General features: G+C 38.0%; 1 protein-coding gene and 1 pseudogene across 3 annotated transcripts in view; one reads left to right on the plus strand and one right to left on the minus strand.

Moving 5' to 3' along the window:
• Window positions 1-381: 381 nt before the first annotated feature.
• The window catches only part of LOC109697233 (signal recognition particle subunit SRP54), a 64508-nt gene continuing 38626 nt past the window's right edge, over window positions 382-26263 (minus strand). Inside the window, exons 1-6 of one of the 3 annotated variants that reach the window (XM_020180788.2) lie at window positions 17574-17726; window positions 17360-17474; window positions 12484-12657; window positions 5857-5923; window positions 4682-4779; window positions 382-2384 (exon numbers count right to left, since the gene is read on the minus strand). In XM_020180788.2, coding sequence (XP_020036377.1) covers window positions 2178-2384; window positions 4682-4779; window positions 5857-5923; window positions 12484-12657; window positions 17360-17452 — 639 coding nt within the window. In that variant the 5' untranslated portion in view covers window positions 17453-17474; window positions 17574-17726 and the 3' untranslated portion in view covers window positions 382-2177. Of the gene's footprint in view, window positions 2385-4681; window positions 4780-5856; window positions 5924-12483; window positions 12658-17359; window positions 17475-17573; window positions 17727-26263 lie in introns of those variants that run through there. The other 2 variants (XM_020180796.2, XM_074068156.1) reach the window with 2 other exon arrangements.
• On the plus strand, window positions 21003-25301 carry LOC109697304 (large ribosomal subunit protein eL36-like; annotated as a pseudogene).

Below are 26263 nucleotides of genomic sequence, written 5' to 3' on the forward strand. Positions count from 1 at the left end.
CTCCATTTTTAAGTATGTTTGTTAGAGAACTTGTTAATTCATTATAAAGGTTTTTCCACTATACTAGTGTGTTTAGTTTTATTTTATTCTTTGAAGTACTGGGGTTAGGACCTTGTGCTTGCTAGGCAGTTGCTTTACCACTTCAGCCATGCCCCCAGCTCTAGTTTTGGTTGAGACAGGGTCTTGCTGTAACTCAGGCTGGCCTCCTTAGATTCATGATCTTCCTGCCTCAGCCTCCTGAGTGCTAAGATTATGGCATGTACCACTAGGCCCAGCTTCTGCATAGTTTTTATGAGAAGATTAGAAGTAGAATGTTAGGAACTGCAATCCAGGGAAAGTAACTCTTCAAAGGATTAAAAAGTAGGAAAAAGTGAAAGAGGCTTAAAATAAGACAAACCGTTTAATGCATTTATGGGAAATTTCATAGTTTGAATAAACAAAATATAAAAATTTAAGGCACTATAAGCATTATTAACTGGCCACAATAGGACAAGTAGTGAAAGTAAAATTCAAGAAACATCACTTATCTCCCTTCTGTTATAGTAAGAAAAGTTTGTAAACTCTTTTAGATACTAATGCCCTTAGGAAGAGAAAATTCAGAAGATCACTCCTAGACACACACCTGTCTTTACCTAACAACCAAATAAATATCTGAGTTTAGGTACTATCTCTAAGTTAAAACAAAATGGAAGGAAGAGGTCAGGCTAGCATGTTTTAGAGCTGTTAGTAAACTAATTTATAGTGACATTAATTATATAATCTAAAGATTAATCCTTTAAGCATTGAGCTATATAGTTTATACCCATGAATAAAAAGATTATCATCACATATTCTGAACCACCATACCATGAATCCATACAACTAAAGAATAAAATTTGAACTTAATTTATGTTCATTGATAACAGATTTCCATAATCCCACTATACACGTGCTTTGAGTTTCTCTTAAGCTGTATTTTACCCAAATTTAAGCTTGAAACCTTAATGCTGTTCAGAGTGTTAACCATTAATTTCTAAAAGCTCTTAAGTTTGAGAAAAGACTTTTTAAGATCAGCATTTCTAAAATACTCCACACACTTTTCTTTATCCATGTTTAGTTATAAGTCAAAGTCATACAGCAATTTCACAAGGTTCTGTATACACATTTAGGAATATCTTCAAAATAAACTTCATATAGCCTTGTAAAATTTGTGAATAACCTAGTAGATGGAGAAATAGCAGACATGATTCAAATAAACTGTCCATTTTACTGTTGCTACTGTGAATGATAAGTAATTTTATTGTTACTATTGTACCCTGTATAATATTTAACAGCTCCTGATGGGTTAACTCTACCTATGTCCCTCAATTCCCTATCCCACAACTACTTTGCCACTAGGACACATGAAGGGCTGAATGAGTGACATACCAGTATACCATGTAGATAATCATTAGATTTTTACCATTTGATTATAAATACATTAATAAATGCATTCAACTACTTACTTAATTTGAACAACTAGTGAAAAGAATACAAAATTAAATGTCTTTAAAAATGAAATCCCATCTTAATGTCAGGGTTTTCCATAAAATAGTGCTTCTCAATGAACGAAAATTCAAAGTGCTTCCATCTTGCTCCTTTTTTATTATTCAATCAGCACACCATTCTTAGTGTGAAATTAATAGATATACTAAATGCAAAGGATAACATGAGAAAATGTAGGGGGAAAATTCCTCATTTTCATTTGAGTCTATAGGATTATCAAATCCAATTAGCTTTCATCAACTTAGATTTTTGGGGAACAAATAGACTAGCTTGATAATTTAACTCTTCTTAACTGACTAGGGCTCTACAATACCAACTTTTTAAAAAGATCATTTTAAAACCAAAGCACTGGGCTGACAATATAGCTCAGTCAGAGAGCTTGCTTACCATCCACAGAGGCTGGGTTTGAGCCCCAGCAGTGCAAAGAGGGGAAAAAAGAAACCCACTAATTTGACACAGTAAAAATACAGTATAAATATCCAAAGTTCAGGTCTGATTTTTCCTACACAGAGCCTAAGAATGAGGAAACATTTTCCCTTTCCAGATAATAATTTAAAATATAAATAATTGTTTTAAGTCACACTGAATAGAGAATATGAAATGTTCCTGGTATAAAAAACCTTAGGGTTTGATGTTTTGATAGTCATTTCATTCTATGGTGGGACAGAGACTGGGTTTTGTTTGCTTTCCTTAATTGCTTCACAGTCTTCCTCCATTTCAAAATTAATATTCACAAATGAACTGGATACCCCTGTTTCTGGTTGATCTGTCTGAACAATGGACTCAGTGTGCAGCTTATTTTGTTGATACTGTCTTTCTGCTTCTTCAGACATCCTGTTTTCTTCTTCTTCTTCTTCTTCCTAAAAATGGGAAGTATCAATAATTGAGATAATAATGTCCTAAAGGAACAGTATTTCTCCTAACTGGCAGCTTTTTGTATCTTTTTTTTTTTAAGCCAAAACTTTGGCATCGTGTTCAATTAAGAAGTGTTCTGGGCTGGGGATGTAGGTCAGTGTCAAAGTGCTTGCCTAACATGCACAAGGCCTTGGGTTTGATCCCCAGCAGTAGCACCACCACCAAAAAAATAAAGGATACCATCCCTTCCCTGTTCCCAAAATAAAATAATAACTATTGTAGAACTGTTACAGAACATATCAAAGAAAGCAAGTTGTGTTTTGTTTTTTTTGGTGGTACTGAGGTTTGAACTCAAGCCTCATGCTTGCTAGGCAGGCACTCTTCACTTGAGCCACTCTGCCATCCCACAAGTTATTTTGAAATACAGTCCAGCATGATTTAGCTTAGATAAAACCTGAATTAACTTTAACAGGGACTGTATTTTTTTTTAGATTAAGCCTAATCTAAATAAAAAACCTATAGTAGAGATATAATTATACTTCAATTATAAAGTGTCACCCTATTTAGTTCAATAGGTTGGTTCATTTAAATAGTATAACATGGTTGGTTTTCCCACAAGCACCTACCATATAGATAAAGCAGCCCTTACCCTGAAGTTTACAATCTAGTAGGAACAGTTAAAACGTGAAAATAGCAGTAAGACAGATTTATAAAGTAATTTCTAGTTCTAGAACTACTAAGTTCATGGAGGAGGTGGCATTTGTATTGGTCCCTGTTACAAGAGTAGTCAGTATGGAGTGAGTAACCCTAATCTAGAGTCTGCTTAAGAATAAGAACAGACCAGTTAGGAGGATATTACAATAGTCCAAATGTGATTAATTAGGCTCTATAAAAAACTTGTAGTTTAAAAAATAGTCACTTGTTCATAAAATATGTTAGAAACCACACAAGTTTAAAGTAAGGTGACCTTTCCAGACTCATCTGCAGCTATACCTCTCAATGACAAGGTGCTATACTTGCCATTTACCCAAACACACAACATATCTATGTTCTAGTTTTTCCTGAACTGCTGCCCTTAATTCACTTGAAGAGAGTAATCTGATATTTATTTTGTGCTCATCAATACACACTAGGTGCTGTTCTAAGCATTTTACATATTAACTCTTAAGCAACCCCTGGCAATTATCATAAAGATGAAGAAATTGAGGCTGGTAGAGGTTAAGTATCTTGCCCAAAGCTATAAAGAAGTAGCAAAGCCAGATTTTGAATTCAGGTCCATTGGGTTTTGTTTTGTTAGTGGTACTAGGATTTGAACTCGGCCCTCACACTTGCTAGGCAGGCACTCTACCATTTGAGCCATACCCCTAGCCCTTTTTACTCTAGTTATTTCTTGGATAGGGCCTAACATTTTTGCCCAGGGCTGGCCTTGGACCACAGTGGCTGGGATCAGAGGGACACACTGCCACGCCCAGCTTGTTGAGATGAAGTCTCCCTAATTTTTGCCCAGGCTGGTCTTGAGACCTTGTTTGGAGGCTCCTAGCAGGGGAGTGCAGCTCCCCTTGTATACCCTTGATTGAAGAAGGCAGAAGGTCATTCTCTTCAACTGTGCATGTAGCTTTAGGAAGGATGCACATGGTCTTGGAACTGCAATCCTCCTCCCCCTCTTCACCTCCCAGGTAACTGGTATTACACATATGAACCACCATACTGGCCCCAGTCCCTTTGGTTCTTGAGCTTATGCTCTTAAGCACTGAAGCTTTCTTAAAGTCTAAACTCCTTTCATCTCCACCATAAGACCTCACTACTTCTGGGGACAGAATGACCCTCACATCTTTGTGCCTTGACAATAGGCACACACATATTCCTAGAACTTTTAAATTTTCTCTGTATCATACCTATTCTACTTCTGCATCTAGTCTATGTCCCTAAATAGAATCTGGGTCTTGTTTCTTCATCTTAAAATTAGGATAAGAATCTAAAAAGATGTGTGAAGATTAATGTATAGGAGGCACCTCACATAGCACTAGCAGAATGAAACCTAATTGTATACATGAGTCTTAGAGAAATTCTGTTTTTAAAGAATTCTAAAATGTGTATTAGTATGATAAGCAAAAGGATCTATCTTCAGTGGTAGGGCACTTGCCTACCTTATGCAAGGTCCTGCATTTGATCCCCAGAACTGCCAAAAATTTTAAAAAAAGGAGCAACCTTTTGAGACAGATAGAGGATGCATATGCTCATTATGCAACTCATCAAGTCCACAGCAAACCAAACTGAATCAAGAAAATATAAAGAGACATACCTCCTTCTTCATCCGGTAATACTCATCAATGGCATATTGGTATTTTGGGGTGCTGACACCCAAAACAGATGCAATCTTCTCTCCAAGAAAGTCACAAACTAAAGATACAAAAGTTAAAAGACATACAATTCCATACATATTTCTTGAGCACTTTATGTAAGATAATAGGAATACAAAAGTTACTATTCTTATTCTGCAGATTATAAAAACCTAATCACTTTCCTGATTTCTCTAAGAAGCATTAGTAACTCATCCTGGGCACCCAACAACAGTCTGTTAACATTAATACCTTTTCTTTTTTGGTCATTTTGAGACAGGTCTGGGATCCTCCTGCCTCAGCCCCCACAGTGCTAGAATTACAGACATGTACTACAACACCTGGTTACATTTCTATTATAACATTTCTCACCAGGTATACTACATGGTATACTACATTTAAGAAAAACATATACTATTAAAGGTTGGGATATCACTGGGCTGAAGGAGAAGGTTGGCTTTGGCAGGCACTGAAAGATTAGGCTAACTCATGTTAACAAAGCAGATGTAACATTCAAATCAACGTCTGAATCTAAAGCTTATGCTCTTCCCTTATACAAAACAGTCTAGCAAATAGCGAGTGCTCAGTGACTGTTTGGTGAATCAATTACTATTCACAGTTTATCCTAATAAAAAGCAGAAAGTGATAGAAGCTATGAAGGAGTTAAAATTGGGAGTTTTATGGTGCTGAAACCTGTATTTAAATTAGCAAGATTAATTCATTAACTTATTAATTTATTTTCTTCAAATATGACTTAGCTATATCTCAAGTTAAGAAATATTAATGAAATAAAAATGTAGATGAACAATAACCTATAAGCTTTAGAATAAGCAATGAGGCAGAATGAAAACTATACCAGTAGGAAACTGAATGATAAAATAGTTTAATAGTTGCTAGCAGGGTTCAAGAACATGAAAATCCTGCCTACATTAATGGTGCCATTTTTCAGCTTTTTAAAAAACATAATGAAGCTGAATAATGTCTTTATAAGCTAGATTAGTATCTTCCATGCTGCTGAGGTCAAAGTGGTAAACTCCCCATGGTTTCTCCTTCAGTTTGGAAACATCCTATTTGGCAAAGCTTCTGTTCTTGGAGCTTATTGCAGCAGTTATACAATATTCAAACAGAAGAACGATACCTGAGAGGGTTGATGTGGCAGCCCGAAGCATGTAAAACCATAAGTAGGGGCCCCAGGTAAGTTTTGTCTGCAACAAGATGTCAGGTTAGCAACATTAATGCCTAAACTCATCTTATATACTTAGGCCAGAATAAAATAGTCAAATATTTGGTAGGCATACAGAATATTCTACAGATGTAATCCAATAAAAATCTAAATCTTCATAGACAGAATTCCACAGCTATTTTATATTTACCCATATAATTACCATCACCTTAAGCCCATAGAAGAACCTAATACTACAGAATTGAATCAATGAAAAATATATGAAAATATTTCTTTTGACCTCTAAAAAAACAAAAAAAAAACCAAAAAAACCAAAAAAAAAAAAAAAAAAAAAAAAAGATGCAGCCACTGAAATGGAGTTGTTAACTCACAGTCTAGATTACTTACAAACTGATAATCTGGAGCCTTTCTCCTGTCTTTTTTTTTTTTTGGTCTTCATTGTTAATAAGCACAACACCAGAGGGTGTGCAGTCAATAAAAGTCTATTGTCAGACATATTTATACTACAGCAGAAAAATTAAGGTTCAGGAAATTAAGATAAGGCATATCAAATAGCTTTTAATGGTGAGGAAACAAGGAAAGAATAAAAAGGGACTAGAGGGCTTGGGAATGGCTCAAGTGATGAGGCCCTGAATTCAATCTCCAATACTGGAAAAAAAGAAAAGAAAATGAGGACTAGAGTATACAACCCAAGCTCAGTGTGTATTTGGTAGGCCAGGATCAGTGGCAGAATGCAATCTACATCACACACCTCCATAGTTAATCTTCTTCTACAGTTAATCTTGGTTCTATAATTCTAGACAGTAATTGTATGAAGCATGCCAAATAGATGACAATTTGCCTCTATGGATAAAATTGACAATACAAGCATGCTTCACTATATCAATATTTTTGTTTATCAAAAGAAAATAGTATAGAGCTGGTAATCAAGTATATTAATAATTGCTTTAATATTGTTTTCAAGGAAGAGAGATAAACTTGCCCATAATCTTTTTAGCTAAGATATATTAATGATTATAAGGACACTGAAAAGGTAAACACAATGGCTGGGAACATGGCTCAAGTGGTACCATGCCTCCCTCACAAGCACAGGCTGAGTTCAAACCCTAGGACCACAAAAAAAAAAAAAAATCAAACAGAAGATTATCTATAAACACTCAGTACATCTTGCTATGAAAAACAGGTGTCCAATTTCTATAATGATGTATCTGAGGAGACACAGCAGTAAGCTAGCTTTAGCAAACAAATAGATCATCCAGGAAAATACTATATATTATGGACTCCCTGGATCAAATCTGCTATATTTTCTAGATTCACAGCAAGATGAATCTCTTATGTAGAACAAGGGTTACTTTAAGGGCTCTGTTAAGAGGCTCTGGTATTATGGTTAACAGCAAATGGGACAGTGACAGAAATAAAAGGAATGGAACCAATTATAGCACATAATAAATGATAGGGGCATAAAAGTACTTAGAAAAGGCCAAGGCATGCTTTGGAGGAAAGCATACATGTATTCCTTAGTAGAACAATTCTGGGGTTACTTCTAGAGAAAACTACTAACATACAAGGTAGGACTACCAAAAACTTGCTCCATAGAAAAAACAACTATATAGAATGAATTTATAGGGTTCTTTGTTCAGCCACCGACCTTATCAAATCAAAATGACAGGTGGCTCAAGAGTCTACCTTGTAACCCCATCACCAACATCCCCGGAATAGCAAAACTGGGACAAGGCTTTCAGTATATTGCTAAAATTGTTCCATTTTACTATTGTTAATCTTTTCCTGTGCCTAATTTATAAATTAAACTTTACTGTATTTATGTATATGAAAAAATACTATATATAGGAGTCAATACTATCTGTGGTTTCAACATCCCCTAGGATGCTCCCACAGATAAGGAGGGGCTACTGTGTATCAGAAAAGGCATCAGTCCACTTACATAGATAATGTTAACAACAACAACAAAAACTATAGAGCGATACACACATATTTGAGGAATTGAAATCAAACTAAATCTATGGATGAGGAAGCTAGAAGAAATATGCCTACTCTTAAAGCTTTTCTAAAGTGCAATAATGCAACTGAATCACTATTAAGATTATAAAAAAAACTAGGTCTCCATTTCTTATTCTCTTTTAGTATTACATGTCAAGAGTATTATTTTTCTCCCCTGGCAGTACTGGAGTTTGATGCAGGACTTCACACTTACTAGGCAGGCACTCTACCACTTGAGCCACACATTCATCCCTTTTTGCTCTGGTTATTTTGGAGATAGGATCTCTCTTTTTGCCTATACTACCTAGACCATGATCTTCCTACTTTATGCTTCCCACCACTACTAGGATGACAGGTGCATGCAGCATACCCAGCTTTTTCTTTAGAGATGAGGTCTTGAAAACTTTTTTGCCCAGGCTGGCCTGAAACTCTGATCTTTCCAATCTCAGCCTCCCAAGTAGCTAGGAATACAGGCATGAGCCACTGGCATTCAGCTAAGAGTATTACACTTAAATTTTTACTTTTTTTATTTTGCTTTTTATTTTTTTATTGTAATGGAGACTGAACCTAGGCTTGCACATGCTAGGCAAGCACTTTACACTAAACTTTGTCTCTAGCCATTTTGTTTTTGAGACAAGTTCTTGGCAATACCTTTTCCTGGGTTGGGCTTGTCCTCTTGCCTGTGTCTCCAGAGTAGCTTGGATTATGGGCATATGTCAATCAGACTTGGCTGACCTTTATTTTAAATATCAGGATTTTTTTTTAAAAATTAGGTCTATTTCACAAATATAAGGTATCTTTTCAAAAGTACCACATGGCTGAAAATAAACCCTATTACACCTACTGTGGTTTGAATATGTCCCCCAAAAGCATATTCTAAAACTTAATCCCCAATGCAATTGTTAGGAGGTGGGCCTAATGAGAGGTGCTTAGGCTGTAAGATTTTGCCTTCGTGAACTAATATTATGGTAATGGGTTTGTTATAAAAGGGCAAGAGTCTCTCTCTCTCTCTCTCTATCTCTCTCCCACACACACACACATTCCCTCCCTTCCTCCTAATCTAGGACTTCTCACCCTTCACAACTAAAAGCCAACAACAAATTTCTATTCCTTATAAATTATTCAGTCTATGTTTTTCTGTAATTGGCAGCACAAAATGGACTAAGATAGTGCCCATGTCTAAAGGACAAAAAGAGCAATTAATGGGAACCTAGAGAGAAAGTACTCAGATGGAGAAGTCTTCCCAGCAGGTGTGGCCTTAGTAGAGAATGCAGTTATGCCTGGCATATAACAAGGAAGGAATTCAAATTCTGGACAGTGAAGAATAAATAACAGCACTTCATTTTTTTCCTGCCCACTAATTTCCTGCTCATGGCTTGCATTGGCTAAACTCAATTAAACAGCAGCTCAGTAGTACCAGGTATACTTAACACATATGAGGCCTGGGGTTCAAGTTCCAGCATTGAATGGGGGGTGACGGGGAGGAAGAGGGAGTGAGAACAGAAACAAGTCAGGGATGTCTACTCTGGACACTTCCGTTCCACACTGTAATGGAGGTTCTAGCTAGGGCAATTGGGCAAGAAAATGAAATAAAAGGTATTCAGATTGGAAAAGCAAATCAAAACTATCTCTGTTTACACATCACGATCTCATATCACTAAAAAACTTCTTAGAATAAGCAAAGTCAGCAAGATTATAAGGTAGAATATCAATGTACGAAAGGCAATTGTTTCTCTTCATACTAGCAATAAACAAACTGAACAAGAATCTAAAAAAAGTGTTTCATTTACAATGGCATCAAAAAGAATAAAGCACTCAGAAACAAATAAGTATAAAATTTACACATAGAGCTGGGCACTGGTGGCTCATGCCTATAATTCTAGCTACTCAGGAGGCAGAGATCAGGAGGATCACAATTCTAAGCCAGCCCAGGCAAACAGTTCCACAAGACCCTATCTCGAAAAACTCTTCACAAAAATAGGGCTGGCTCGAGGTGAAGGCCCTGAGTTTCAAACTCTAGTACCACAAAAGAAAAGAAAAGAAAATTTACACATGGAAACGTACAGGGAATGAAAGTGTTTCTCAGTGGTAGTGCATATGCTTTGCATGTATGAGGCCCAGGGAGGGAGAAGGCAAGGCGAGGGGAGGGAGAAGGCAAGGCGAGGGGAGGGAGGAAAGGTAAATATTAGTACCATTACTATTAGTGTTAGTAATAACATTCCCCAAATAGATCTACAGATTCAACACAATCCTCACCTGATACATTTTCAAAAACTGACAAGCTGATTCTAAAATTCATGTGGAATTACAAGGGATCAATATTAGCTGAAACAGTCTTGAAAAAGAGCAAAGGAAAAGCCCTCATTTTCCAATTTTGAAACAGTATAAAGCAATGATGATCAAGACAGGATGGTATCTGCCCAAGGACTAATAGAACAGTGGAGAAGTGAAGGTCCAGAAATAAAAATCATGTTCTATGGTGAAATGATTTAACAAGGGTGCCAAGACTATCCAATGAAGGGGGAAAAAAATAGTCTTTTCAAAAAAATAGTGCTAGGTCAACTGGAAAATCACATGCAAAAGAATGATGATGGACCCTTACCTCACACCATACACAAAAATTAACTCAAAGTGGACCAAAGACCTAAGTGTAAGAGACTAAAACTATTAAAAGAAAATGCAAAAGATAAATCTCTGTGGCCCCAGATTTGGCAAAGGAGTCTTAAATACGACATGAAACAACCAACAAAATGAAAAATAGACCATGGTACTCATCAAATTTAAGACCTTTTTTACTTCAAAAATCAAGAAATTGGAAAGATAATCCACAGAATGAGAGAAAATACTGGCAAATCATCTATGTGACCAGAATACATAAAGAACTCTTACAACTCAATGAAAATACAAGTAACCCAATTTAAAAATGGGCAAATAAAATCTGAATAGATAAATCTCCAAGGGAGATAGAAAAATGGCCAATAAGCACATGAAACAATGTTCAATATCAACGACTATCAGGGAAATGCAAGTTTTATAAGATACCACTTCATATCACTAGGATGGCTAGAATCAAAAAGACAGTAAGTCTTAAGTGAAGATGTAGAGAAAGCAGAACCCTTACAACACAATGATGAAAGGAATGTAAAATGGTGCAGTCACTTTGGAAAACAACCTGTCAGTTCCTCAATGTTTAAAGAGGAACCAACTCTTTAAAGAGTTACCAAGTGACCCAGTAATTCTACTCCTAGCTGTATAGTCAAAAAAAAATGTAAACACCCACACAAAAACCTGCACATTAATATTCATAGCAGCATTACTCATATCAGCTAAAAGGTAAAAACAACCCAGATTTCCATCAACTGACAAATGGATGAATAAAATGTGGTATATCCACACAAAAGAATATTATATAAACAGGAATGACTCATTAACACATATTAAATGAATGAGCTTTGAAATAATATGCTAAGTAAAGGAAGACAGTCGGTCACAAAAGACCATATGAGACCATTCATAAAAAATGTCCGCTATAGGGAAATCTATAGACAGAAAGATTAGTAGTTGCCAAGGAGTTGGGGGCAGGGCAGGAGGGAGAATAGAAGATAGCAGGTGATAACTAAAAGGTATGTGATTCTTTTTTTTCTTTTTTTGGCAGTACTGGGGTTTGAACTCAGGAATTCATGCTTGTTAGGCAGGCACAGTATCTCTTGAGCCATGCCTCCAACCCTTAATGGCCAAAATTTATTTATAGCCAAATCTGATGAAAAATAAAATATGATAATTCTCTATTCTGTTACTAGGCTTTATTTTATTCATAGCTCTTTTCAGAGCCTTATAATTATTGTATCTACTTTTTTGTTTATTGTTTTCTCACTAACATAACACAAATTTATAAAGTCCACTGTTACATGACTAGAACCTCAAACAATACCTGTTAAAAGTACCTGTATATATAGGATCAATTGAACTCAATATGACTACCTGGAAAGGCAACACTTTTTTTTTAATGTCTTACAAATTTATAATCCCATCTTGTATAATTTAGATTTTTTTTTTGAGGTAGTGGGGAATTGAACTCAGGACCTTGCACTTGCTAGGCAGATGCTCTACCACTTGGGCCATGCCACCAACCCTATAATTTAGAAATTCATAAGTTTGACTGGTGAGGCACACAAAGTTAAAAACTGTACACTCCTATATTCTAATCAAACTTTGAAGCCATATAAAAAAGAACAGACAACTCCTAAGTTCTGGGTAGAAACTATCAAGGCAATATGGTCCTTAATTCAAATGCACTGAGATTCAAGCACTCAAGTTAGTTAAGATTAATCTTACATAAATCTATCCACACTAACAAAGAACTCTGATACTGAAAAACAAACTGATTTAAGCTACTGAAATGTTGGAAATATTTCCAATCCATGTTGTGTAAAAATAGTATTTTCTATCAAAATCATAATGTAGAATGTTATAATCAGAATACAGTTGATTTAAACCTCAAAAGACTCCCTTCATTCGATGTTTAAGGGACAAGTTAATCAAAACAAAACTCACTGACAAAAGGATCATGAGTATTAAACCTACCGGATCAACAGTAGGCAAAACATCTTTCTTCTCTAGGCCATCAACTTCATCTTCATCTGTGCTGTATTCTTCCATTGTCTCACCACTAACAAAGTGGATAACTCTCCTTGGGACTTTCTTCTTTTTTCCTATGACTCCCAGTTCTACAGTTTCAAAGCCTCTTTCATTACTCATCTATATCAATAATAAATTAAAAGAATGAGAGTTTTGAGTGAGATTTTCTTTCACTATACACACATAAAATGTTGACTGTTTTATTTTCCACACTAAAGAAACAAACAAATCCTTAAGCAATTAAAAAAATCACATCCACAGAGCATCAACAGTACATATGTAGAGTTAATAAAAAAAAATAGCTGCATATTGACTGAGGTTTAAAATGGAGCTTAATTAATATTTTGTTTAGATCAACAGCTAATAAATCAAACACCACACTTAAAGTCCTAGCAATCCCAATGCTGTACAGATGTAAACACAACCATTTTAAAGAATGGTAGTTGTGGAAATTATGAGTATAAAACACTAAAGGAAAATTATCTATACATACACACAGACATACACACACATATAAAATAGCAGCCTATATTAGGGAACCCTTCTAAGACTTTGGATTTGAGTTTACCTATGTATGAGCATAAGAAAAGCAGTTCAGCTTAACTTGGAATCTCTCCTTTAACTACTCAAAAGGAGTCCTAAATTCAAATGCCTTTTAGGCCAAGCAGATACCAAAAACAAATAAATCTTTACAGAGACTTGTGGATCCTGTGGAGAATGCATCTCTAACTAAAGACATTTAAATTAAGGGAAAATTGTTTTAAACACTGTGAAAGAAATAAAACCCATGTGTAAACTTAATCTGAAAAGCAGACCATCAATGTTCTATTCCTAAACTTCCAAGTCAATACATATGCGGCAATAGCTGGAGGTGTGGCTTAAGTGGTAGAGCACCTATCTAGCAAGTGTGAGGCCCTGAGTTCAAACCCTAGCATTGAAAAAAAAAAATATATATATATATATATATATATGGCAACAAATAAATTTAAAGACTACTTATAGTTTATGAAATTTTAATTACATCCAAATTTCACTCCTAAGGAAGTATTAATCCTAAATGGATCTTAAAGACTAATACAAAATTCCTATTAACTTTGACTCTTGATTACATTCTTCCCAAAGATTTCTTAAATTCTACAAAAGGGAAAGGCTGAAATATGATTTCCATTTTTCATCCCAATATCCAAGTTAATAAGTATAAACAGAATTTTGAATAACATTCTCTATACATAAAAATTGTAAATGACATTTGATTTGTTCTAATCACAATTTCATAAGATTTTTTTTCAAAAGGTTTTATTTAAGGATTTTCTTTGAAAAGTTTAACATTAACTTTTAATATAGTAAATTTTAAATTGTAGATTTATCATTTTAAGCAAGGATTAGCAAACTTTAGAAAGTAAATCTCCTAGGCTTTGCAGACAAGATAATCTCTATCACAAGTGAACCCTGTGAAAGCAGCCGTAGATGAAAATCCACTTACATGGGTGTGAACGTGTTCCAATAAAATTTTATGTAAAATGTACAGTTAGCTGGATCTGGCTCACAGCCTACAGTATATGAACCCCTGGTCTTAAGGAATTAGACTGGCAAGTAGAAACTCTAAGAAGGACAATCTATGACATGCGATTCCAACCTGTATTTGGGGCATAAAAGCAGTGATGAAAGGTATTATCAAGTAAGACCAACCAGAAAATAATTTGGTACCAGATTTCAAACAATTATAAATAAAAATTACTCTTCGAATTTTCCAAACATTTCATTTTTACCAACAATGAATATGTAAATAAGAACAATTTTACTATAAATTATACAAATTCCAGTTTTTAAAAATTACAACTATCTGAAAAAACAATTTCATAACACCAGGAAATTATGAAGAGTAATGTCCATTAACATTTAACTACATTTTATGGTTAACTGGACTGTAAATCTGCTTATCACGATTCTCAGAATCTATTTTTTGTTTTTGGTGGAACTGGAATGAACTTAGGGCTTTGTGCATGCAAAGCAGGCACTTAACTGCTTGAGCTACATCTCTAGTTCATTTCTGCTCTGATTATTTTCTGAAAATGAGATCTCTTGAACTATATCCCTGGGCTGGCCATGAACTGTGATTCTCCCAATCTCAGCGTCCCAAGTAGCTAGGATAATAGACGTGAGCCACATGCGCCCTGCTGAAGATCTGTTTTTAATGGCAATTTTCTTTTTATATACTATCACAGCACTTAGGACTTCTTTAAAGCATGTACTACATTTGGATTTACTGTGTGTCAACTTCCCCAATTATGCTGCTAGCAACATGTGGGTAAGGCACTGTTATATTCTTTAGCCAACAGTTCCCCTACATACGGTGTTACAGTAACACCTTTGTTCAGTAACAGAGGTGCTAAATAAGTTGATGAGTGGTGCTGAAATTTCAATTCCATTGATAATACTAAAGCTGAGATTCTGGTAAAAAGTTTATTCAGAGGGGCGTCAGATAGAATGTCACAACAGGTACTGAATGGTCTGCTTAATTTAGGCTTAATTATAAACACAGATCCAATCTCCTATCTCTAACTTCTTCCCTCCCTGGCACTTAGGGTTTACCACTTCTGATAAACTTGGGAAGGAGCATAAAATGGTGGCAACCTTTCCCTCACCCAGATCCCCACCTCACTGGCCACTTTTTTTCCCCCTTACCCTGCAAACCCCTGGACACAGATCTAGGGTTCCCAAAGGTGTTTCTACTTCAGGAATGTAAATAAGAAAGCAAAAGGGGGTAAATTTAGAGTCTATATAGGTTGAGTTCATTTGTGTTTAATAAGAAAGAAGAGATGATATGTTCATAAAAAATAATAGTTACTTTTGGGGATAAGATTGTAAGAACAGGGCAGTTGGGGTACTCCTTTTGCTCTACAGTATTAAATATTATTATTATTTCTAACCAGGAATATGAAAACAACATAATATTACTAAACCAAAATAATGAGCCCCTCTTGAAATATTAACAGGCCCATCAGGACTGGTATTTTCTGTTATTAGAGATTCAAAGTTGAAGTAGTGATGAAAACAATTCTAGTAACAAAAAGAAAAATTAAGTGGAAAAGTACATCAAGCACTTTGGCCTTAAAGGTTTAGTTTAAGTATACCATCAACAACAGGTCTCAACTGAAAATAAAAATCTGTGTTGTCCCCAAAACTCTTTGCATGTCACTCTCTTCATCCTTAAACAGGAGGAAAAATAAGAAATTCCACGTACATGGAAAAGATTTTGGTAACGCAAATTACATCTTAGACCATAAAAGCTACACTCACAGTCTGACACCGTTCTTTATGAACGGTAGTCTGTGGGGAAATGTCTTGCTAACATTCAGGTACTTAGTTTCAAAAATGAAGCTACTAAGCTGGGTATGACAGCCATGCCTGCAATCCCAGCTAACAGGGAAACAAACACAGGAGGATCACCTCCTGGACAAAAGCAGGAGACTCTATCTGAAAAAAGGAAAAGCAAAAAGTACTGAGGGGGGTGGGGGGGTGAGGGCCTCAAATGGTAGAGGCTTGCACCAGGCCTTAAATTAAATCCCCAGTGCCACGAAAAAAAAAAAAATTAAATACACACACACTGAAAAAGCTTCTTTCTCACAGATGGTGAGACGATTACTACACATTAACAACTGAAAGTTCTTTTTTCGTGGTGGCACTAGGCCTCACCACCTGCAAGGCCAAGGCTCTACCACTTGAGTCACACTGCCAGCTTTTTTTGTGTTGGGTATTTTTGATATAGGGTCTCAGGAACTATTTGCTCAGACTGGCCTCCAACTGCAATCCTCCTGATCTCTGCCTCCCCAGCAGACAGGATTACAGGCATGAGCCACCAGCACCCAGCAACAACTGGACGTTTTTAACAGCCAAATTTCTACACATCTGATCAGGTTTCAATTAAAGCAATTTCTTCATTCATCTTACCTGGACAAAGGCCAAGGTTAACTACTAATTTAGACTACCAAACCCAAAACAAATCTCCAAAGCGTACCTAACTCTTAAATCCGCGCTGCCCAAATACAGTAACCACTAGCCACAACTAAACTGTGCTGAGAATGTAAAATACACTCAGGGTTTCACACTTAGTGCCAAAAGAGAATCTAAAATGCTTCCTTAATAACTTTCATAGTCGCTATATGTTGAAAAGGTTTGGTACAATGGGTCAAACAAGCTATAGTACTAAAATGAGCGTCACCTCTCCAGGTTGTGACGGGAAACGTACAATTCCAACTCAGGCCGCGGCTCCCACAGCTGCGGAAGGCTGCGCAGCGGCGTGGGGCAGCGGTACCCGCGTCAGGGCTGTGCTGCGCTGAGCCTGGGTCCCCTGGCTGGTGAACTGGGGTCACCACCCACCTCAAGTGGTTGTCACAGGACTGAGCAAATAGAGCCTGGAAACGCTGGGCATATGTGTGCCATTAAGCAAGCACTGGGCAGGCGCTGGCACGAGACACTGAGAAGTGGTTGCCGCCGCTGTCACAGGGCTGTCGCTTCTGTAAGGACAGCCTTTAAGGGGCCACGCCTGTTTTTCTCGCCGGCCACCGCGGCTGGACTATCATCCCGGAAACCCGAGGCCGCCGCCGAGGGGCCGTGGCGGGGAGGAGGGGGGAGTGAGGGCCGCCGCGATGGGTGCGGGCGTCCGTTCCTTCCCCCAACCTAGTTTCTTTAGGCACAGACAGGAGCACCGCGAGAAGGAACCCCGAAACCCCTGTCCCGCGGTCGGGCGGCCAGGCAGGCCGGCCAGGCAGTCGGACTGGCGGACTGGGCGACAAGACGGCTACCTCCACGCACCACCTACCTGCCGCGCCGCGTCCCCGAACGCCACGGCGGCCGCGGCTCCCGCCGCTGCCACTGCTTCTCCTTCTGCACGGCCCGCCGGCTCCCTGTCCATCGTCGTCGCCGCCACGGGGCTGCTGGCGAGACAAGAGGGTAATGGCCGATAAGCCCACTTCCATCCTCCGCCTCCCCGCCCCGTGGCTGGCCAGCCCCCGCTGCTGGGAAGAGGCACTCACTCACTGCAGCGCCTCCCGCGCCGCGCCCCCCGAGTTACAGAGCCGGCAGAGGGGTGGGGCCCTCCTGAGGTGAGGAGAGATGACGGGCGGGGCGGGGCGGCGCGGTCGACTGCGGCCCGAGAGGCGCAGCGACGGGCTCGCGCGGGGCGGGGCGGGGCCTCCGGCCGCACGGCTTCCGGCCGTTCCCGGCGCTCGTCGGGAGCTCGCGGGGCCGCCTCCAGGCGCGGCCGTGACGTCACGCCCCCACCTGTACCTGGACCGCGGCGCGTCCGGGGTGGGCGGCGCCTGCAGACCTTGACCTGTGTGTGCGCTGGGAGGATGAGAACCGCTGCCGAGTGCGCGGCCGAGGCTCCTGATGACATGTGGTTACTGAAAACGTGAAGTATAGGCTCCTGCTGCATACTCCGTTCCTAACATGGATGACAGTCCAGCCAGAATACCCCAGAAATGAGAACCCCAGGGGTGAATCTTGCTTTCAGTGCTCTGAATACTTCATATTTTTTGTGTGTCATCCAGCTTGCAAATAGGAGAAATATTTGAGCTGTTTTAGGAGTGTGTGTGTGTGTGTACGTGTGTGTGTGAAGAGGGGGATCGCGAACTTTTTCCATTTTTGGCACTGTTAAAACAAATTTTTAAAATCATGATTGCAATCTTTACTGCATAACTTTAATTGGACCATTTTCATATAAAACGGTTTTTTATTGTTGTTTAACATGAAAGTTCTCTTTATGTAGACATCAAGAATGAAATACTGTTTTGGCCGCGAGGCTTAATTTAATCTTTTTGGGGGGAGGGGGGTGTTACAAGTTCTTGCTGTGTTGCCCAGGATGGCTCATCTGCCTGCCTCTGCCTTGCCTTCCCGGAGCGCAGGAATTTACAGATGTGCGCCACCGTACATGCCTAGCTCATGTGATGCTTCAGATTCCATTTTCATTCCAGTCAAATTCAGAAATGTTCCCCAAAGTTACATGACCTAGTATATGTTATCCAACATGGCGCCAGCAGGCCCAACCACCCCTTATTGTAGCCTTAAATGTTTCTTTCTCTTCTGTTCATTTTCCTTGCCATCTGCCTAATTTTGGGGGGGAGGTGCTGGTGCTGGGCTCAGGGCTTTGAGCTTGCAAAGCAGGCACTCTACCACTTGAGCCACACCTCCAGTCCATTTTGCTCTGGTTATTTTTGAGATGGGGGTGGGGTCTCATGAACTATTTTGCTGGGCTGGCCTTGAACTGCCATCCTTCTGAGCTCTGCCTTCCAAGAGGTTAGGATTACAGATGTGAGCCACCTAACAGTCTTGTACATTTTGTATTCCATTTATAATTATAACCTAAAAACAAAACCAAAAACCTTACACATGAGAAACAATCTTTTGAAAACCATTTACACTTTAAAAAGTGGCCGGAAATCCATAATGCTCTATATAATGGTAAAATAATCAAATTAGCTTGCTGCTGAAGTGAACAAGTTAGTAACATGATTTGATTCTGTATGATGGAATAAACAGTGGGCTTAAACAGTTCAAATCAAAACCAAACTGCAATAAATTGAAGCAAAAAATAAAGACCTAATTGTTGAAGAGTTCATGAATTGGCCTTCATAAACAACAGTTCTATATTCTATTCCCTCCTACTAGCAAGAAGGGCAATCAACAATCTTTATTATTAAAAATGTGCACTGTTTACAAAGGCATGATTTTATTTTCCAAATTGTCTATTAAATGTTAAATTACAATTTTTACTGCTGAAGCAGAATGTGTTTTTTTTTTTCATTTTTCTTTTATTATTCATATGTGCATACAAGGCTTGGTTCATTTCTCCCCCCTGCCCCCACCCCCTCCCTTACCACCCACTCCACCCCCTCCCGCTCCACCCCCTCAATACCCAGCAGAAACTATTTTGCCCTTATCTCTAATTTTGTTGTAGAGAGAGTATAAGCAATAATAGGAAGGAACAAGGGGTTTTGCTGGTTGAGATAAGGATAGCTATACAGGGCATTGACTCACATTGATTTCCTGTGCGTGGGTGTTACCTTCTAGATTAATTCTTTTTGATCTAACCTTTTCTCTAGTTCCTGGTCCCCTTTTCCTATTGGCCTCAGTTGCTTTAAGGTATCTGCTTTAGTTTCTCTGCATTAAGGGCAACAAATGCTAGCTAGTTTTTTAGGTGTCTTACCTATCCTCACCCCTCCCTTGTGTGCTCTCGCTTTTATCATGTGCTCATAGTCCAATCCCCTTGTTGTGTTTGCCCTTGATCTAATGTCCACATATGAGGGAGAACATACGATTTTTGGTCTTTTGGGCCAGGCTAACCTCACTCAGAATGATGTTCTCCAGTTCCATCCATTTACCAGCGAATGATAACATTTCGTTCTTCTTCATGGCTGCATAGAATTCCATTGTGTATAGATACCACATTTTCTTAATCCACTCGTCTGTGCTGGGGCATCTTGGCTGTTTCCATAACTTGGCTATTGTGAATAGTGCCGCAATAAACATGGATGTGCAGGTGCCTCTGGAGTAACAGTCTTTTGGGTATATCCCCAAGAGTGGTATTGCTGGATCAAATGGTAGATCGATGTCCAGCTTTTTAAGTAGCCTCCAAATTTTTTTCCAGAGTGGTTGTACTAGTTTACATTCCCACCAACAGTGTAAGAGGGTTCCTTTTTCCCCGCATCCTCGCCAACACCTGTTGTTGGTGGTGTTGCTGATGATGGCTATTCTAACAGGGGTGAGGTGGAATCTTAGTGTGGTTTTAATTTGCATTTCCTTTATTGCTAGAGATGGTGAGAATTTTTTCATGTGTTTTCTGGCCATTTGAATTTCTTCTTTTGAGAAAGTTCTGTTTAGTTCACGTGCCCATTTCTTTATTGGTTCATTAGTTTTGGGAGAATTTAGTTTTTTAAGTTCCCTGTATATTCTGGTTATCAGTCCTTTGTCTGATGTATAATTGGCAAATATTTTCTCCCACTCTGTGGGTGTTCTCTTCAGTTTAGAGACCATTTCTTTTGATGAACAGAAGCTTTTTAGTTTTATGAGGTCCCATTTATCTATGCTATCTCTTAGTTGCTGTGCTGCTGGGGTTTCATTGAGAAAGTTCTTACCTATACCTACTAACTCCAGAGTATTTCCTATTCTTTCTTGTATCAACTTAAGAGTTTGGGGTCTGATATTAAGATCCTTGATCCATTTTGAGTTAATCTTGGTATAGGGTGATATACATGGATCTAGTTTCAGTTTTTTGCAGACTGCTAACCAGTTTTCCCAGCAGTTTTTGTTGAAGAGGCTGCTATTTCTCCATCGTATATTTTTAGCTCCTTTGTCAAAGATAAGTTGCTCATAGTTGTGTGGCTTCATATCTGGATCCTCTATTCTGTTCCACTGGTCTTCATGTCTGTTTTTGTGCCAGTACCATGCTGTTTTTATTGTTATTGCTTTGTAATATAGTTTGAAGTCAGGTATTGTGATACCTCCTGCATTGTTCTTTTGACTGAGTATTGCCTTGGCTATTCGTGGCCTCTTGTGTTTCCATATAAATTTAACAGATTTTTCAATCTCTTTGATGAATGTCATTGGAATTTTGATGGGAATTGCATTAAACATGTAGATTACTTTGGGGAGTATTGACATTTTTACTATGTTGATTCTACCAATCCATGAGCATGGGAGATCTCTCCACTTTCTATAGTCTTCCTCAATCTCTTTCTTCAGAAGTGTATAGTTTTCCTTGTAGAGGTCTTTCACATCTTTTGTTAGGTTTACACCTAGGTATTTGATTTTTTTTGAGGCTATTGTAATTACAATTTTTTACTGCTGAAGCAGAATGTGTTTTCATGGTTCAAAAGCACTATATATTTCTTAGTTTACTGAAAATTCAAAATATAAGTTATATTCCAACATGAACTGGAAGCATTTCCTAAAAACAGTAACTTTTAAACAAATATGCAACCGAAGAGCAGTTGAACTAAAGGGTTTCACACTTCTGTTTTCTATCAAATGTCAAAAATATGCAGCTGTTTCTTATTCTACTTCTGCAAGAACTGAGTCTACCCTACAACCAATGTGCCAATATTAAAATACTGGCACATTATCATTTCAGTAACAATTCTCGCCTCTTTTGGGTTTCTGAGGAGCAAGTTTCCTTTTCTATTTATAAAAGTGTAAAAAGCAAGCAAGCATCCTAAAATGTGGAAATATGCAGTTATTATGTGTTCTCACTTGATGTAGGTATGAGACTTCTCTGTGGAAAAAGGCTCAGAAAAGTTTAGTATACCTTAAGAAAAGCATTCCATGTGGGCTGTTACTCCCTTCTACTTCCTCTGAATAGGAAAAGCCTTTCTGCAGCAGTGTCATAGAGGGGTCTCAAGCCCCTCCCCTAAGGGGACTTCTTAGTGTTGGGCTCATCTGAATTACCCATAGTACAAGCAGGTGCCAGTGTGCAATTTCTTGGCTGTCTTCCACTTATGATCCAGTTAGTACTGATAAATGCATTGTTTTAGGCTAATGAGAAAACTCTTTGAGTCAAGTGAAGCTAAAAGATGTAATATGCTGTTCAAATGAAGACAGAAAAAAATGAGAGAATTGTAACATATGCATGCCAAACAAAAGAATTTATATGGCAGTGCAGGCCCACAATAACAAAAGGAAATGTACCATAATTATGCCAGCTGACAAAGTGTATTTTCACTTTAAAAGTATATAAAAATTCCCTGTACTCACTGTGCCCCTCTTACAGATCAGAGGTCAATGTACAGGGTTAGGGTCTAGGTCTTAGGTAAGCAACTACTCAACAATGAGCACAAAGAAATAATCTACTGTTAATTGCAAAGTGTGGTGGAAAATCTATCAAAGCAAAATTTCACATCAGTTAACTACCATAACATGCTTCAGGCTACACAACTGATCTAGAGGAAGAGTTTAAATGAATCCTCCAGCATTTGAGATGCAAATTAATTATTCCTATAACTCTCAGCCTGAAGGAGGGCACTGGTCATTGGCCTATCTCAGTTGTGACCTTCGCTGGTTCTGTTTTTGCCTCTTTAATTCTGTTCTCCACAGTCTCTCTTTCCTGCAGTCACCTTGGACCTCAGGAGTGACAGGACTGGTCATAAAAGTCTTTATGGTAAAGGACTGAAAATACCTCCTGGCAACAGCAAGCCTCACAGGACAGATCACTCCCCAACACACAGGCACATTAGGGCAATGACTTACGATAATGAGGCCGCACCCTACAGCAGGAGTAATCACCTCAAGGGGACCAGATTGTTCCCCTCAAGTGATGACAAAGGCAACAGCTCCAGAACGCCTTGCAGAACCAGAACTGAGATGACCAGACCAGTGGCCTACCAAGACTATCTGCTCTGTCAGATACGTATACCCAGCCCCCTCTGTCTCCCCTTTCTATTAAAGCTCAGAGTTCCTGATAGCCCCTTGCAACAGACTTCAGGTCAAGGAACCTCTCTATTCTTCCTGACGTGGCCACATTGATTAAATCTCTCTTGTCCTTCACTGCTACCGGGGGCCAACCCTAATCTATTGGGATTCACTGAGCAGGGGTATTTGCTTCAAAACTCCAGTACAAGGCCAAAAGGAAAGAAGGCATTAAGTTGAAGATTAAAGGAATACTTTAATGTTTGGAACATGGTAACGGAATTTGGTAAAGAATTTTGGAGCCAATGATTTAGTTTCTAATCCAATGAATGTCAGTAATAAAGAGAATCATCCAAGATTTGAGTGGTGATAAGGCTTTCTGATTATCATTTACCTGGCTTTATTAGTATTTCTAGATTTTGAGAAAGATAATTATGTACATTTAGTTGCTATTTAACCATGATTGTCATTGACATAGTTTTTATTAGAGCTGAAATGGCTTTTTGGCTGCTCTCTCTGCATTTGTATTGTAAAATACTTTTTTTTTTTTTTGCTATATGCACAATTATCAAGCTGAAATTCCTTCACATTTTAATTTTAAATGCTTTGATCATCTTTTACTGAACATTTGCATATTCATATGTACCAGAGCTACTTATAAAAGAAATTCATTTGAATTTTTTTCTATTGCATTTACTTCATAGACTTCAAAACTTTACTGAAATCAACTGTTAAGACTATATTAATTTTATCTTTACATTACATGATATGGGACTTTAGTTCTAGTAACTTCCTGGTTTTGTTATCACCTGTGTATCAATACTCATTGATAACATTTTATTCCTTTTTAGTTATGTGACATATTTCTAGTCAGTTGTATTATTTCGTATCAGTACTTTTGTCTCACATAATAAACTGTATTCACTTGAATAAAATGTTTTATCAAACGTATTTTTCCCCAAAATTTTTTCCATAAACTACAATGTACTATGTATACAAATATCCTTTTATCTTTTTGTTTTGCTTTGTTTTGTTTTTTTGCAGAGCTGGGGATTGAACTCAGGGCCTTGTGCTTGGCAGGCAGGCACTCTACCACTTGAGCCACCCCCACCAGTACCCCTTATATCTTATATGGCAGCAAATGTGATAGTTTTAGGAGATCACTGATATCTATCACATTTAAATTGTTAATTTGCTCTTTCTTGGTTTTGCAGTTTGTTGCCATTTAATTTCTAACCTAGTTTTTTATAATTTATACAAGCATTGTAAGCTTAAGGAAGCTATACTCAGCTTTTCATTTGTATTTATTTAAGTAACTTTGTAATAAAATTCAAGAATTCAATATTGTATTATATTAGATCTAGGTAGTGGCCCAAGTTGGGAATGTATCAGATACCAAAAAGCTAAGAAATCAGTTTTTAAACAATGAAAAATAAAATTTGTCTAAATTAATAGAAGAGAAATGAAAGTTAAACTAGGTATCCTGGGCCATTAGCTGTCCTTTGCCATTATTTTACCTTCTGAAAAAGAATTTGTATCAGACATAAAAATGTTAAAACCTATGCTGAAGCTGTAAGGGTTATTATAACCAAGGGTCTTTCTCCATTTCTCTTTTGGCCAAAATGAAAAATAATATATCCCACGAACTGAAACCACAAAAATGCATACCTAAAAAATGTTGTATGCATCAGTTTGGTTAGGAAATACTATATAGCACAATATTTTCTCTATTAACAAATTTCTGTACCTGGGCCTTGCTATGACATTTCTGTACAACACAAAATACATAATTTTTAAATGAATATTCTATAGGGATATTTTATTCTTTAGCTGGCAAAAAAAAAAGTGGGATATAAAATCTCTGCCCAAGTAAACAAGAAATCAGCTGCATTCTTTGTTTTGTTTTGGGACAGGGCCTTGCTATGTAGCCTAGATGGCCTTGAATTTGAGCTCTTCCTGTCTCAGCCTCCTGAGTGCTGGGATTATAGACGTGAATCACTATACCAGCTTAGTTGCACTGTTTATGTAATTATTTTTCCAAAATAACTTGGGCAGTTGGCATCCACTCCCATCCGGGACTGGGCTCGCCATGGCTGTGCACTATCCCATGGTTGTGGGTCACAACAATGGCCACAAAGTGACCAAGGACGTGAGCAAGCAAGGCCATGGGCGCCTCACAAGGCAAACCAAATTCGGGGACATGAACCGTGAGGTGTGCAGCTTTGCTCCAAATAAGCAGCGCACAAGTGGGCCCTCAAGTTCATCAAGAAACAGGCAGGACACACACCTGTGCGAAGAGGAAGCGGGCAGAGCTGAGCAATGTGCTGACAGCAGAAAGGAAGGCAGCAGCCTAGAAAGACTGAGGCATCCCACCCGTTGTTCCCACAATAGTCATCTATGTTAAAAAAAAATTTTTTTTTGACTGATAGGACCTTTTTGGGGTGAGGGATTGGGATTCGATTTTAGGGCTTTGCACTTGCAAAGCAGGCGCTCTACTGCTTCAGCCACGCCTCCAGCCCATTTTGCTCTGGTTTTTTGGCAATAAGGTCTCACGAACTATCTGCCCAGGCAGCCCTCCAACCATGATTCTTCCCATCTCAGCCTCCCAAGTAGCCAGGATTAGAAGCATAAGCCACCAGCACCAGCTATAACATCCTTTTAAGACACTTAACATAAGAAATTAATACCATAAAAACTATTTCACTTTCTCCACTACTAATCAATCCTTTCCTGAAAATCAGTTCAATTTAGTTCAAAATACATTGTTACACCATATTTATTATGTTCATGTAAATAATAGTAGCATAGTATTCATTTTCTCCACTACTAATCAATCCTTTCCTGAAAATCAGTTCAATTTAGTTCAAAATATTGTTACACCATATTTATTATGTTCATTTAAATAATAGTAGGCATAGTAATCACTCTAGTATTTTCAATTAATTTCATAATTTATTTAAAAGCCATTGGCTCTAGACAGGCACAGTGGTGTAAACCTGTGGTCCTGGCTACTAAGGAGCAATTTCTTCAAGTAGAAGTATGTAAGAAACATAAAAGATGGCTTTTTAGGGCTGGCAATGTGGTGCAAGTAGTAGAGCGCCTGCTTAGCAAACATAAGGCTTTGAGATCGAACCCCAATACTGAAAAAAAAAAAAAAAAAAAATCAAGGACTGCTGTTAAGGCTTCAAAAATGTTTAAAGTGCAAGTTGTATATAAAACATCATACATTGTAGACTATAGCCAAATTAAATGGCAGAGTTAAGATGTCTGTGACAAATTTTAATTGTTGTAAGAAATAAAAAGTCCTAATACTCATAATTTTATT

The sequence above is a fragment of the Castor canadensis genome, chromosome 3, assembly GCF_047511655.1.
Source record: "Castor canadensis chromosome 3, mCasCan1.hap1v2, whole genome shotgun sequence".
Classification (NCBI taxonomy): Eukaryota; Metazoa; Chordata; class Mammalia; order Rodentia; family Castoridae; genus Castor; species Castor canadensis.